This window comes from Trachypithecus francoisi, unplaced genomic scaffold, assembly GCF_009764315.1.
Source record: "Trachypithecus francoisi isolate TF-2019V2 unplaced genomic scaffold, Tfra_2.0 Contig00025, whole genome shotgun sequence".
NCBI classification, from domain to species: Eukaryota; Metazoa; Chordata; class Mammalia; order Primates; family Cercopithecidae; genus Trachypithecus; species Trachypithecus francoisi.
Window position 1 is genome coordinate 854,735 of NW_022680462.1, and position 14,836 is coordinate 869,570.

Below are 14,836 nucleotides of genomic sequence, written 5' to 3' on the forward strand. Positions count from 1 at the left end.
ATAACTAGGATAAAGGCTAGGTTGATCCTTGTCCATTATAGTTTTTATAGACTGTTGAATTTGATTTGCTGATGCTTTATTTGGAAGTTTGCATCTATGCCCATGAGTGGAACTGGCCTGTAATTTTTCTGTCTTGTAATGTCTTTGTCTGGTTTTGGCATCCAGCTTATCCTTGTAGAATGAACTATTGGGTATTTCCCTCTTTTTCTTTTGAGTAGAAAAGTTTGCATACAATTGGGATTATCAGCTTCTTAAATGTTTAGTAAAACTGAAAAACCACCTGTACCTGGGGTTTCTTTGTAAGATGATTTGTTTGTATAAGATTTTTAACAATGCCTCTGTTATTTCAGATCTTAAGACTAGTCAGACTTGTGTTTCCTCTTAAATCAGTTGTGAATTTTTTTTTTTTTTTTTTCAAAATCATTGGGAAGTAGTTGTGTAACAGTGTTCTCTTTTAAAAATTTTATTTGAAGTAATTTTAGATTCATACCCAGGTTCCCCTAATGTTACAACTGATAGTATATTTATGAAAATGGGTGTATCGTTATTAACTAAAACTACAGTTTATTTGCATTTGCTTTTGCACTGATGTTCTCGTTCAATCCAGATCACAAAATCACATTTAGCTATCATGTCTCTATTCTGTGGAACCCTTTCCTTTCATATATGACCATAAAAATGTTAAAGACTAGTGGTCAGGTATTTATAGAATGTCCCTCAATTTTGGTTTTTGTGATGTTTTCTTATGATTAGACTGAGACTATGGATTTTTGGAAAAATACCAGAAGATAATGTACCCTTCTTATCAGATTGTATCAAGGAATAGATGGTGTCAACATGACTTCTCATTGGTGATAACTTTGATCATGATGATTTGGCGAAGACATTGTTTTCATTTTCACCTGGAATAATGTCTTCCTTTCATTCATAATATTGCGTATTCACATTTTCTTTTTTTGATCACTTTTATTAGAGGCGTATATATTTTGTTGGATTTTATTCCCCCTAAAGAACTAACTTTGGCTTTATTTTTTATTTTTTATGTTTATTTTATTTATTTATTTTGAGATGGCGTTTCACTCTTGTCGCCTGGGGTGGAGTGCAATGGTGTGATCTCAGCTCACTGCAGTCTCCACCTCCCGGGTTCAAGCAATTCTCCTGCTTCAGCCTCCTGAGCAGCTGGGATTATAGACATGCACCACCATGCCCAGCTAATTTTTGTATTTTTAGTAGAGACTGGGTTTCACCATGTTGGCCAGGCTGGTCTCCAACTCCTGACCTCAGGTGATCTGCCCACCTCGGCCTCCCAAAATCCTGGGATTACAGGCGTGAGCCACCGCACCTGGCCGGCCAGTTAGCTTTTTAAACTTTACCAGAATGAACTTAGGCTTAAACTAGTGAGGCCTACCTCACTTTATTAAACTCTTCTCCTAGTGGCGTATATTAGGTTCCTTCCAGTTTTTCCACTAACACCAGTCTTGTTTCTGTTGTGCACGTATGCAGATGTTTGCTTGGGGTCATAGAGTATGTACACTTAGAGTTTTGCCAGTATGTCCTCCAAAGTATCTGTTCTTCCACCACAAGCAGAACATGAGAAAACAGTTCAGCTCAGTATTACACCAGATTGAATGTGGGCTTATGTAAGGTCACACATGTGACCCAAGCCATGGAAATGAGCTCACATGTGTGACCTTATTATATGAACTAATCAGCAATATCAGGATATCAGGATTCCCTATGAATGACAGAATTACTGTAGCCATATTAATTCATGTCCAAAAAAAGTTTCCCAGAGCATCAGAATAATTAAAGGAAGAATCAAAGAGGACTAGAGGGCTTCAGAGGCAGGGAAGGACTCTAGTATGTAAAGGTGATTGCCTGGATGCTTTTCCTTGATGCCTTTCTTAAATGATAGAAAATTCTTACATCCTATATAAAGAGCAAGAAGCTCTTACTAGGGAATGATGATAATGTGTTTTCTGTTGCTCTCTTTGTGACATTAATGCAAAGAAGAAATTATTTTAAAGTAGGTTGGAAGAGTGCATGTAGTGAGATAAAACATAATGGTTTGATTTGAGCATTGGTACTAGAGTCAAAAAAATCCCAATTTAGAGCTAGATTATTTTACTGTGGCTTTAAACAAACTTTTTTTTTTCTATTTTATTTTTCTTTTTAAAAAAATTTTTGAGACAGGGTCTTACTCTGTCACCCAGGCTGAAGTGCGGTGGTGCAATCATGGCTCACTGTAGCCTCAACTCCTCCTGGGCTCAAAGGATCCTCCTACCTCAGCCTCCAGAGTAGCTGGGACCACAGGCATGTGCCACCATGCAAGGCTAAGTTGTTTGTTTGTTGTTTTTTTTTTTTGTATGGGGTCTCCTATGTTGCCCAGGCTAGTCTCAAACTCAGGACTCAAGGGATCCTCCCACCTCAGCCTCCAGAGTAGCTGGGACCACAGGTGCGTGCCACCATGCATGGCTAATTTTTTTTTCCGAATGAGGTCTCGCTGTGTTGCCCAGACTGCTCACAAACTCAGGACTCAAGGGATCCTCCCACCTTGGCCTCCCAAAGTGTTGTGATTACAGGCATGAGCCACGGTGCCTGGCTTTATTTCATATTCCTTTAATTAGAAAATCTAACATTCACCTACATGTCTTAATACGATTAAGACATTGTAGTTTGTAGTGAGTGAAAATCAAGCATTCTTAACCACCAGTATTAAAGTTTTGAATTGATGGGCTCGTATCTACTTTGTTAAAATTAAAGAAGTGTCATCTTAGTACTGGCATAGTATCTTGAACTTTACAATCAGTTTTCCTTTTATTTCTCGAAATGACATCTAATGTATTTTTATAGTTCTTTACACTGTGATTAGACCAATGAAATAAGGAGCCATATTTTGGCATACTTTGGTATACTTCCATAGATAATTTATATTCTCAAGAATATTTTGTGTTATGCCTTGTTTTAGTGATCGTGGTGGAGAAGACCCAAACCAGAAAGTAATCCATGGGGTTATTAACTCCTTTGTTCATGTTGAACAGTATAAGAAAAAATTCCCCTTAAAGGTAAACAGCCTCCTTTAAAAATATAAATAATTAGACTGTTAATTTTTTAAACTGCTTGCTCTAATTTCTTCTAATATGATGTAATTGATTTATTCAGTTTTATCAGGAAATCTTTGAGTCTCCCTTTCTGACTGAAACAGGAGAGTATTATAAACAAGAAGCTTCAAATTTATTACAAGAATCAAACTGCTCACAGTATATGGAAAAGGTAAGAAATAAAACATATTAAATATGTTTATCTATTTTTGTATCTGGCCTGGTTTTATTTAACATCGTTCTTAGTTTTTGGGGGGTTTTTTGGTGGAAAAAGATTGTTTATTTAATCATTAACTCTGAGTTATAGTTATTATACAATATCGTTGTTAAGTCATTGCTCTTGTTGTAACATTTTCCTGAGAAAACAGTACCCTTCCAGTTTTCATCATAATTGATGCTTTTTGATAAATCCTAACTGCCTGGATTAATATATATGCACATTCTTGGCAGAATAATAAACTGGATTTCATGCTTAGTGGTTTGTTTAGAGAATAGGATAAGTGCAGAAGCTCTGTGTTGAGGTTTTTTTCTTCATTTAAAATGAGAGGAAAAATAGGGAAAATATAGTAATGTCTAGAATGACATTTGGATAAGTCACTCTTTTGGTCTGTTAAGTTCTTGGAAAGCTGAGAGACAACCCCACATGAGGTGGTTTTTTTGTTTGTTTGTTTTGGAGACATGGTCTTGCTCTGATGCCCCGACTAGAGTGCAGTGGCTTGATCATGGCTCCCAGATTCAAGTGGTCCTCCTGTCTCAGCCTACCAAGTAGCTGGGACTACAGGCACACACCACCATGCCCAGCAACTTTTAAAATTTGTTATAGAGATGGGGTCTCGCTATGTTTCCCAGGCTGGTCTCAGAACTCCTCAACTCAAGCAGTCTTCCTGCCTCAGCCTCCCAAAGTGCTGGGATTATAGAAGTGAGCCATTGCACGCAGCCAAGAAATTTTAATTGATCACTAAACCAGTACATATTGGTTATCATATGTTAAATTCCATTTATATTTTCTCAGTAGTAGAAGAAAAAAAATGGTCATACAAATTAAATCACCATATATAAGCTATATTAGAATTTCTAGCCATGTTTTTTTTTATCTGCAGTGTTGTATTTCAGGCATTTTATTTTGGATGATTTGTGTTAGTTTATGTAGCCAGGAAAGGTCAAGTCGTGTAAGTGGATGAGCTGTCCTCCTACATCTGTAGGCCACAAGTTACAAAGCATCAGTGCTTACCGATACACTGTTCTGTCGTCCACAAAGCCCAGATCTAAAGGTCTTAGTTGTTTGACTCTCTTCCTGCTTTTGTTACTAATTAGCTCTGTCCCCTGAGCAAATTATCTGGAACTTTACCCCCATCGATTAAGTTCAGGTTATACTAGATCAGTGGTTCTAAGCTCTTAGCCCTTATTGCACCTTAGACTCTTGTTGAAATCTCTAGATCCAGCCCTAAGAATCGCACACAGATTATCTGTGATACATACACTTTGCTCTATCTGGCTCTCAAAAAGATGCCACTGGTAAGTGCTGGCAGTAGCCCAGATGTCTGTCTGAAGTTGAAAGGATAAGCAAAATGTGATACATACGTCCTTTGGAATATTATTCATCCCGTGTAGTGAAAAACTCTCAAACCATGTTTTTTCTTCTGCTCTGACATCACAGCAACGATCATCAGCACAGAAGGCTTCTGTAAACAAAGTTGTGGCTCTTTTCTCCCACACACCTAGCAGCAGACACCAGCCAGGTGTCCTCCAGTTCAACTCTAACACCATCTACTTGAGATAGTGGCCGATCGCACAGATTGGGGACTGAGTCTCCAAGACTGCCCTGCACACCCCCAGACATCAGTCACAAGGCTGGGCCTCCAGACTACTGACTGACTGGCTTTCAAGTTGAGGTCCTACAATACACTCTTTGGGTTCCATTAATTTGCTAGAGCAGCTTACGGAACTTAGGGAAACACTCAGTGTTTACTAGTTTATTAAGAAGGATATTTCAAAGGATATAATTAAACAACCACTTGAGGAGATACATAGAGCAAGATCTGAAACCATCCCCGAGTGCAGGAGCTTCTGTCCCTGTGGAACCGAGTCTTCTTCGATTTTTGTGGAAGCTTCATGATGTCAGTAGTGTTTCCCCCAGCGTACAGGGTGGGGTTTTCTCTGGGGAGGGTCTTATGACCCACAGTCAGAAAGGTAGGGCAAGATTAGAGTCCTGCCTTGAGGCAGGTGAAAGGAGAGTAGGAGAGAAATTCTGTTTCCTGAGACTCCACACACTCAACATTGTAACTAAAGACTGTAACTAGGACTAAGGGAGTTATGAACCAGGAACCACAGATGAAAACCAGTGTACATGTATATCACAATACCACACAGTCTTAAAAAAGAATTGAAGTTATGATACTTGACACAACATGAATGAACCAAGAAAATGTTATGCTAAGTGAAAAAAACCAGACACAAAGGGGCAAATATTCTGTGGTTCAATTTATAGGAAATATCTAGAACAGACAAATTCAGAAGGACAGGAAGTAGATGAGAGGTTATCAGGGGAGGAGGATGTGGGGATTTGTTACTTAATGGTTGTAAGGTTTCTGATGGGGTAATGAAAAATATTTGGAAGCAGACAATGGGGGTGGTTGCACAACACAGTGAGCGTTATTTAATGCCACTGAATTGCCCATGTAAAAATGGCTAATGTAAATTTTATTATCTATGTTTTTACCACAATTTAAAGCACTGATAATGTAATATACCAAAACCATTGAATTTCACACTTTAAATGGGTGGATTATATAATATGTAAATTACATCTCAAGATGTTAAAAGGGAGGGAGGGGCATTGGAATAAATTATGTTTGGAAAAGAGTGTTTATTAGAAAAGCTTATTTCAGGCCGGGCACAGTGGCTCAGACCTGTAATCGCAGCACTTTGGGAGGCTGAGGCGGGCAGATTACATGAGTCCAGGAGTTCAAGACAAGCCTGGGCAACGTGGCAAAACCACATCTCTACAAAAAGTTAAAAAACTAGCCACGCATGGTGGTGTGGTCATCTAGTCCTAGCTCTTGGGAGGCTGAAGTGGGAAGATCACTTGAGCCCGAGAGGCGTAAGTTGCAGTGAGCCAAGATTGTACCACTGCCCCCCTGCCTGGGCAACAGAGCGAGATCCTGTCTGACAAAAAAAGAAAGAAAAAGAAAAGCTCATTTCAGGAAATAATGTTGGACCATATTAGCTTCAAGGGCAAAATCCTGGACTTTGTTCTCCATTTAGTTAATTGGGAGATGAGTCAGTGCAGCCTTCCTGCCTCCCTTGCTGCATTCCTCTAGCTTTGGCCTTTCTTTCCCCTAGTGGGTTTACAGCTGTTTGAAGCCCTGCACTGGGGCAGTCCAACTTTGTCTACGTTTCTCTTGATATGCACCTCTCTCCCCTAAGTTATCATTGTTTTATGTTTTCCTTCTTTCATCCTCTTTCACCTCTCTCAGACCCACTGTAATTCCTGTTGCATAAGTTAATTTTAGCGAGCAGGTTAAAGTCACTGTAGTATGCTCTGAATGACTAATAGGCTTAATCCTTTTGATTTGTTATAAAAATAGCCCTTAAAGGATTTATTGTTAACCAAAGTGCCTTTCTTAGCTGATGTGATATGTGGTGAACACTTTTGTCCTCTAGACGAGGGGTCCCCGACCCCCAGGCTGAGGACTAGTACTGACCTGTGGCCTGTTAGGAACCGGGGAGGACCAGTACTGACCTGTGGCCTGTTAGGAACCTGGCCGCACAGCAGGGAGTCAGCAGCCACTGTGTGAGCATTACCTACCGCCTGAGCTCTGCCTCCTGTCACAGCAGCAGCATTAGATTCTCATAGATTCTCACAGGAGCGTGAACCCTATTGTGAACTCTGCATGCGAGGGGTCTAGGTTGTGCGCTCTTTAGAAGAATCTAATAACTGAGGATCTGAGGTGGAATACTTCATCTGGAAGCCACCTGCCCCCAACAATGCCGCCCCCACTCCGTCTGTGGAAAAAATATCTTCCACTAAGCCTGTCCCTGGTGGCTAAAAGATTAGGGACCGCTGCTCTAGACCCCTTCTTGCCCAACCTGAGTCTATGACTTTGCCCTGAACTCCTGGCTTCAAAGGGTCACACAATAAGAAAGATAGGACTGTGGGACCCTGCTGTCTAGAGCTTCATTTTTATTGAAAATTTCTGATATGCTTTCCAGGAATGATTTTCACTCCTTGTGCCCAGGCCAACTCAGCAGCACTCTCCAAAGTGCCAGGTGTATGTAGTTTCCCGGGAACACTTAATTTCAGAAACTCTAATTACACAGTTTCATGTTACAGAGTGTTTCCAAGCCTGTGCATTTGTCTGTGTATATATTGTTATTTTGTCTTGAGATAGAAATTAGTCAAATTCTTTGGTTATTTTCCTTATTGGCTAGTTCTTGTTAATATTAAACAGTGTTATTTGTAGCTCAGCGCTTTATGTAGGATAAACTTTAATGAGTCTTGATTGACACCCTTAACTATGACTAAATGTGTATTTACTTTCAACATTTTTATTTTTTATTTTTATTTTATTTTTTATTTATTTATTTTTTGAGACAGAACCTTGCTCTTATTGCCTAGGCTAGAGTGCAGGGGCGCGATGTCGGCTTACTGCAACCTCCTCCTCCCAGGTTCAAGCAGTTTTCCTGCTTCAGCCTCCCGAGTAGCTGGGTACTACAGGCACCTGCCACCACGCCTGGCTGATTTTTTGTATTTTTGTAGAGACGGGGTTTCACCATGTTGACCAGGTTGGTCTCAAACTCCTGACCTCATGTGATCTGCCTGCCTCGGCCTTCCAAAGTGCTGGGATTACAGGCATGAGCCACCTTACCTGGCCTTATTTTTATTTTTTTGAGACAGCATCTCTCTTTCACACAGGCTGGAGTGCAGTGGCACAATCTCGGCTCACTGCAACCTCCACCTCCCGGGATGAAGTGATTCTCCTGCCCCGGCCTCCTGAGGACCTGGGATTACAGGCATGCCCAGCTAATTTTTATATTTTTAGTAGAGACAGTGTTTCGCCATATTGGCCATGCTGGTCTTATACTCCTGACCTCAGGTGATCCACCTGTCTTGGCCTCCCAAAGTGCTGGGATTACTGGTGTGAGCCACCGTGTCTGGCCCCTACTTTCAAAAATTTTAATGAAATCTTTAATATGATAGTTAACTATCATGTACATACAGTTCCATTTACAAGAAGAGAAACCAACGTAAAATAATTAGATTCATCTACTTGATCTCAATATAATTTATTTTTTAATTTGATAGTTATTCATACAGAGATCACCTGTTCTGATTTTTAATCATCTGTACCCACTTTTCCTGTTACATGTTATGTTGTCCATGTAATTGGATGATGGTGTAGGTAAATGAAGACAAAATGCAGACTCTTTAACTTTAGTTCTTGCTTATAAGACTGGTGGAATGTAGATGACAGGTCCTAGCTTAAATAAAAATTTGAAATGATTTATGGAATGTGGGTCTAAATTGCTTGTGTAACCCTTATTACCTTTGCCATGTTTAATTCAGCCATTAAAATTTGGCCGAGTTACTTGCTGATATTACAGATTTTTCCTCATAGTAAAACTTTGTGTTCATGACTGTAAGAATATATTTCTGTAGGTTCTAGGTAGACTAAAAGATGAAGAAATTCGATGTCGAAAATACCTACATCCAAGTTCATATACTAAAGTGATTCATGAATGTCAGCAACGAATGGTAGCAGACCACTTACAGTTTTTACATGCAGAATGTCATAATATCATTCGACAAGAGAAAAAAAATGGTAAGTTTCTACCAAACATGTGAGTAGAAATTAAATTACACATCCACCTTTTAGATCATCTTCTAGTCACCGTTGGTTTAATGCATGTTTTAGTAACAGTCTTTAAAATATTTTAAATAAACTTTGACAGATTATTAGTACTTTATTTTGAAAGACTATTTTGGGCAAGTGTTTTCAAAGAGTGTTCTAAAATCAGAAGAAAAAGTGGGAAATTGTGTTTATACATTTTTATATATTACAAGAGCTAACTTCCTTAATACATTTAGAATTCCTGATAAACAGTGGGAATAAAGACAAAGACTATAAAAAGGAAATACAAATATTATATAACAAAAGCAATCATTTATATAACCTGAAAAATAGCAATATCTGATTTTATTTTATTTTATTTTATTTTTGAGACAAAGTCTCACTCTGTCACCCAGGCTGGAGTGCAGTGGTGCGATCTTGGCTCACTGCAACTTCTGCCTCCTGGATTCAAGTGATTCTCCTGCCTCAGACTCCTGAGTAGCTGGGATTACAGGCACGCATCACCACACCTGGCTAATTTTTTGTATTTTTAGTAGAGACAGGGTTTCACCATGTTGGTCAGGCTGGTCTCAAACTCCTGACCTCGTGATCTGCCTGCCTTAGTCTCCCAAAGTGCTGGAATTACAGGCTTGAGCCACCGCGCCCAGCCTCTCTGGTTTTTTAAAAAAACAAAAAACATGCATTAATTTTATAAGGAGGAAAGATAATAAATATGTATGTTTTATTTAATTAATTAATTTTTTTGAGATGGAGTCTCGCTCTGTCACCTAGGCTGGAGTGTAATGGCACAGTTTTGACTCACTGCAACCCCTGCCTCCCCGGTTCAAGCAATTCTGCCTCAGGCTCCCGAGTAGCTGGGATTGCAGGTGCGTGCCATCACACCTGGCTAATTTTTGTATTTTTAGTAGAGATAGCGTTTCACCGTGTTGGCCTCCTGGTCTCAAGCTCCTGACCTCAGATGATCCACTTGCCCCGGCCTCCCAAAGTGCTGGGATTACAGGTGTGAGTCACCGTGCCTGGCCATTAATCAGGTTTTTTGTTTTTGTTTTTTTTTCTTCTTGAGATGGAGTCCTGCCCTGTCACCCAGGCTGGAGCGCAGTGGTGCGATCTTGGCTCACTGTAACCTCTACCTCCCGGGTTCAAGAGAGTCTCCTGCCTCAGACTCCCGAGTAGCTGGGACTACAGGCGCCTGCCCCCACACCTGGCTAATTTTTGTATTTTTAGTAAAGATGGGGCTTCACTCTGTTGGCCAGGCTAGTCTCAAACTCCTGAGCTCGTGATCCGCCTGCCTCCGCCTCCCAAAGTGCTGGGATTATAGATGTGAGCCACCGCGCCCGGCCCCATATTTTTTAAAGCAACATTGATTTTGTAGACCCAGGACAATGTAGTCAAAACACAATTTTATTTTAATTCCAAAAGTCACTGTCTTGAAGAGTATGATGGAAAGACTTTAATGGCCAGCAAGACTTATTGTAAAACCTATAGTAGTTAAGACAGTGAGGCATTGGTACAAGGACAGACAGATATCCCAATAAAATAAGAGACCCCAGAAACAACCCACGCATATGTGGCCACTTGATGTAAGACCAAGGTGGCGCTGCAGAGCACCAGGTAAAAGATGGTCTTTTCGACACACATTGCTCAGTCAATTGGATATCCATTTCGGAAGAAAATGAAATTTGATCACTACGTCAGATACCATATACAAAATCAATTCACTAGAGTTTTTATCTAAATGTACAAGGTAAAAAAATAATACTTTTAGAAGATAATATCGGAGAATATCTTCATAACCTTGAGATAGGGAAAGATATTTTAAATAGGACACAAAAAGCCCAAACCACAAAGAAACAATTGATCCAGTGAACTACATTAAAATGAAAAACTTTGGATTATTAAAAGGCCATTAAGAGGGAGGAAGACTGCTTGAGCTCAGGAGTTCAAGACCAGCCTGGGCAACATGACAATATCCCATCTCTCCAAAAAAATACAAGCATTAGCCAGGTGGGGTGGTGTGCACCTGTGGTCCCATCTACTTGGGAGACTGAGGTGGGACGATCACTCATGCCTGGAAGGTGGTGGTTGCAGTGAGCTGATATCCTGCCAGAGCACTCCAGCCTGGGTGACAGAGTGACAACCTGTCTCAAAAAAAAAAAAAAGCCATTAAAACCACTGGATCATCAGAAGACACTTATAGGGTAATGTAGCTGCAGTAGTAAAGATTTATATCCAAAATCTAAAATGGCCAAAAAACAGACACTGCAGAATAGAAGATACCCAGATGGCCAATAAACATAAAAAGAAATGTGAAGCAGCAGGAGCTTTTTGAACACTGAAGTGAGAGTATAAATTGATGCAACTACTTTGGGAAACTGGCATTGACTGCTAAGTGGGATATATTATGTATATTTTATGATCCAGCAGTTCTACTCCTAAACGTATAACCACCCCACCGTACCTTCTGACCGCCAGTGCCTGGACATATGTACAGAAGACTTACAGGAATGTTCATATCATTAGTATTTGTAATAGCTCCGTAAACTGGAACAGCTCAAATGTCCAGTAACTATAGAATAGTACAGTATATTCGTACAATGGAATATTATAGAGGAGTGGAAATGAACAAATTAAAGCCAGGTACAACAACATAGATGATCCTTATACACATTTTGTTGAACACAAGAAGCCAGATGTGAAAGAATTGTGTGATCCCATTTTTATATATAGTTCAAACTCATCTGTGATTTAGAAGTCACAGCAGTGGTTACCTTTGCAGAGGAGCAAGAGTGTGTGATTGGAAGGAGGCGTGAAGGGGACTCCTGGGTGTAGGTAATGCCTATTTCTTATCCTGCGTGTGATTACATGGGTGTGTTGTGTATTCACTTGTAATAATTCAGTAAGATACACACTTAGGTTTGTATACTTTTCTGTGTATGTATGATGCTTTAATAAAACATTTAAAATAAAACCTACTACACAGAGATCATTATTTACCTCCCAGTGTTAGAGATCAAAACGTTTGGTAACACATTGTTGGCAAAGGAACTCTCTGCTGTTGGCAGCTGTGGTTAGAAGGATCTGTCTACAAGATTAAACTTTGACACAGTAACCTCACTTTTGGGAATTTATATTGCATATATTCTTGCTCATGTATAAGATTATTGATTGCAACATTGCAATATCAAGAGACTGGAAACCACCTGAATTTCCATCAGTTGTTAAGAAATGATAATATATCCACATAATGGAGTACTGTGCAGCTGTAAAATACATAGAAATGCTTTGTGTACTGATAGGAAAAGACTACTAAGTTAAAATGTGTTCTGAAGCTACAAATAATATACAAAATACAGTACACTGTATTAAAAGGGGCAAAGGGAAGAATATATGTATTCACTTGAATTTGCACAAAATATCTTTGGGAAGATGTTAAATAACCACATCCCTTTGCTGTGCGGAGAGGGGCTTGGGTGGCTGGGAGGTGGGCATGGGGGACTTTTCTCTGGGTACTCTGCACTTGGACCCATATATTGTATTCCTGCACTTGGATCCATATATTACCTAATAAATGAAAATATTTAGGAGTTAATCCTCAGATGTCTTTTTCCTCTCAGACATGGCAAATATGTACGTCTTACTCCATGCTGTGTCCACTGGTTTACCTCATATGATTCAGGAGCTACAAAACCACATCCATGATGAGGGCCTTCGAGCAACCAGCAATCTTACTCAGGAAAACGTGAGTTGTGTGGGGAACTGCAGTGTTTTCCTCCTAATCAGATCCATCGTGGAGTCTTTCCTTTGACTTTACTGTTTTGAAAGATGAAAGAAAAAGTCTTACCATGCCAACAAAAGAAATGTCTTTATTCAATTATTTTAAACCTAGAGCTTGTTGGACTCATTTTGGCATTATCAAATTATTAGAAAGCTATTGATGAGATAGGCTGCTGCTTAGCCATACGGAGGTGTCCGTTGAACAGTTGTTAACTTTTCACAGAGAAATAAGCTTGCCATTTCTAAGTAACTGTGTTTTTGTGTAATTGGCATTGATAACATAATTTGTTGTCATGGTAGTAGTATTAATCAGTGGTAATATAGACAACTTGTAATTTTCCTCCTTTCCATATTCTGTGAATCTGGTTGTCTAGGAAGCAAATTTAGATTAAAATAATCTTCTGTAAGTATATGCTTGCTGCCCCAAATACCCAAAACAATAACCCTCGTATCCCTAATACTCATCTTCCTTGAGTACTTTGCCAATCACGTGACTGTAACAGTTTGTCTTTCCCATCACCAAATCTTGTTATTACTGGTGACGGTTGATGAACAAGAGAGACGTAACTTCAAATGTTACTATCTCCTCTTTTTCTTTTTCTTTCTTTTTTTTTTTTTTGAGACGGAGTCTCGCTCTGTCGCCCAGGCTGGAGGGCAGTGACCGGATCTCAGCTCACTGCAAGCTCCGCCTCCCGGATTTACGCCATTCTCCTGCCTCAGCCTCCCGAGTAGCTGGAACTACAGGTGCCCGCCACCTCGCCCGGCTAGTTTTTTGTATTTTTTAGTAGAGACGGGGTTTCACCGTGTTAGCCAGGATGGTCTCGATCTCCTGACCTCGTGATCCGCCCGTCTCGGCCTCCCAAAGTGCTGGGATTACAGGCTTGCGCCACCGCACCCGGCGTTACTATCTCTTCTTAAGTAGAGCTGTTTGCCCTTAATCTGTAAGATAGTATCTGTCACGCCTGTAATCCCAGCACTTTGGGAGGCCAAGGTGGGCGGATCACGAGATCAGAAGATTGACACCATCCTGGCTAACACGGTGAAACTCCGTCTCTACTAAAAATACAAAAAATTAGCCGGGCATGTTGGCGGGCGCCTGTAGTCCCAGCTACTCAGGAGGCTGAGGCAGGAGAATGGCGTGAACCCAGGAGACGGAGCTTACAGTGAGCCAAGATCACACCACTGCACTCCAGCCTGGGCGACAGAGCAAGACCCCGTCTCAAAAAAAAAAAAAAAAAAGTAGTATCTGTGTGTATGTGTGTAGCCGTCACTGTTCAGGAGCACTTTTTAGAGGCTGTTACCTTAGCGACAGATTGGTCTTTGGCAAGTAATAATTTTTAGTTTTTATGTTCTGCCACAATAATGTGTAAGTTTTCTATTTTTTAATTTCTTCAAATTCCTTTTACCACAGTTTTCTATTTTTGTGGAACTATTAGTTTGTATTATGCAGATTTATTACTCTGTATTATTTGTCAAACTTACTAGTTTACGTTATTACGTTTATAGATTCCATGTCCAATGACATGGGGCATGGAAGCATAGAATTTTGTGTCAAGGCTGGGAGATTGCCTGGCGCGGTGGCTCAAGCCTGTAATCCCAGCACTTTGGGAGGCCGAGACGGGTGGATCACGAGGTCAGGAGATCGAGACCATCCTGGCTAACAAGGTGAAACCCCGTCTCTACTAAAAAATACTAAAAACCTAGCCGGGCGAGGTGGCGGACGCCTGTAGTCCCAGCTACTCCGGAGGCTGAGGCAGGAGAATGGCGTAAACCCAGGAGGCAGAGCTTGCAGTGAGCTGAGATCTGGCCACTGCACTCCAGCCCGGGCGATAGAGCGAGACTCCATATCAAAAAAAAAAAAAAAAAAAAAGACTGGGAGATGGAAACATAAGTGAATACATTAGTCGTAGACTCAAATCCAGCTGACTTAGTTAAGTCTTAGGTAGTAATTTCTTCACGGTTATCTCCATTAAGAGGGAAAACTCACTTTTGCACTATTAGGTATTTCTTCTCTCTGAGATGTGAGGGATTGTCTTGCTGAGTTCAAGGGGTCTCTGTTCTCAGGGTTACTGGCTTTTTAACTATCCTCTCTCTCAGCCTTCAGTGACT

General features: G+C 40.3%; 1 protein-coding gene across 7 annotated transcripts in view; it reads left to right on the plus strand.

The window, feature by feature from the left end:
• Positions 1-12,773, plus strand: part of LOC117082978 (cullin-2-like) — a 69,234-nt gene extending 56,461 nt beyond the window's left edge. For all 7 annotated transcript variants that reach the window (XM_033210499.1, XM_033210273.1, XM_033210355.1 and 4 more), the window contains exons 7-10: positions 2,969-3,065; positions 3,163-3,273; positions 8,761-8,923; positions 12,568-12,773. In XM_033210499.1, coding sequence (XP_033066390.1) covers positions 2,969-3,065; positions 3,163-3,273; positions 8,761-8,923; positions 12,568-12,758 — 562 coding nt within the window. In that variant the 3' untranslated portion in view covers positions 12,759-12,773. The remainder of the gene's footprint in view (positions 1-2,968; positions 3,066-3,162; positions 3,274-8,760; positions 8,924-12,567) is intronic.
• Positions 12,774-14,836: the final 2,063 nt, after the last annotated feature.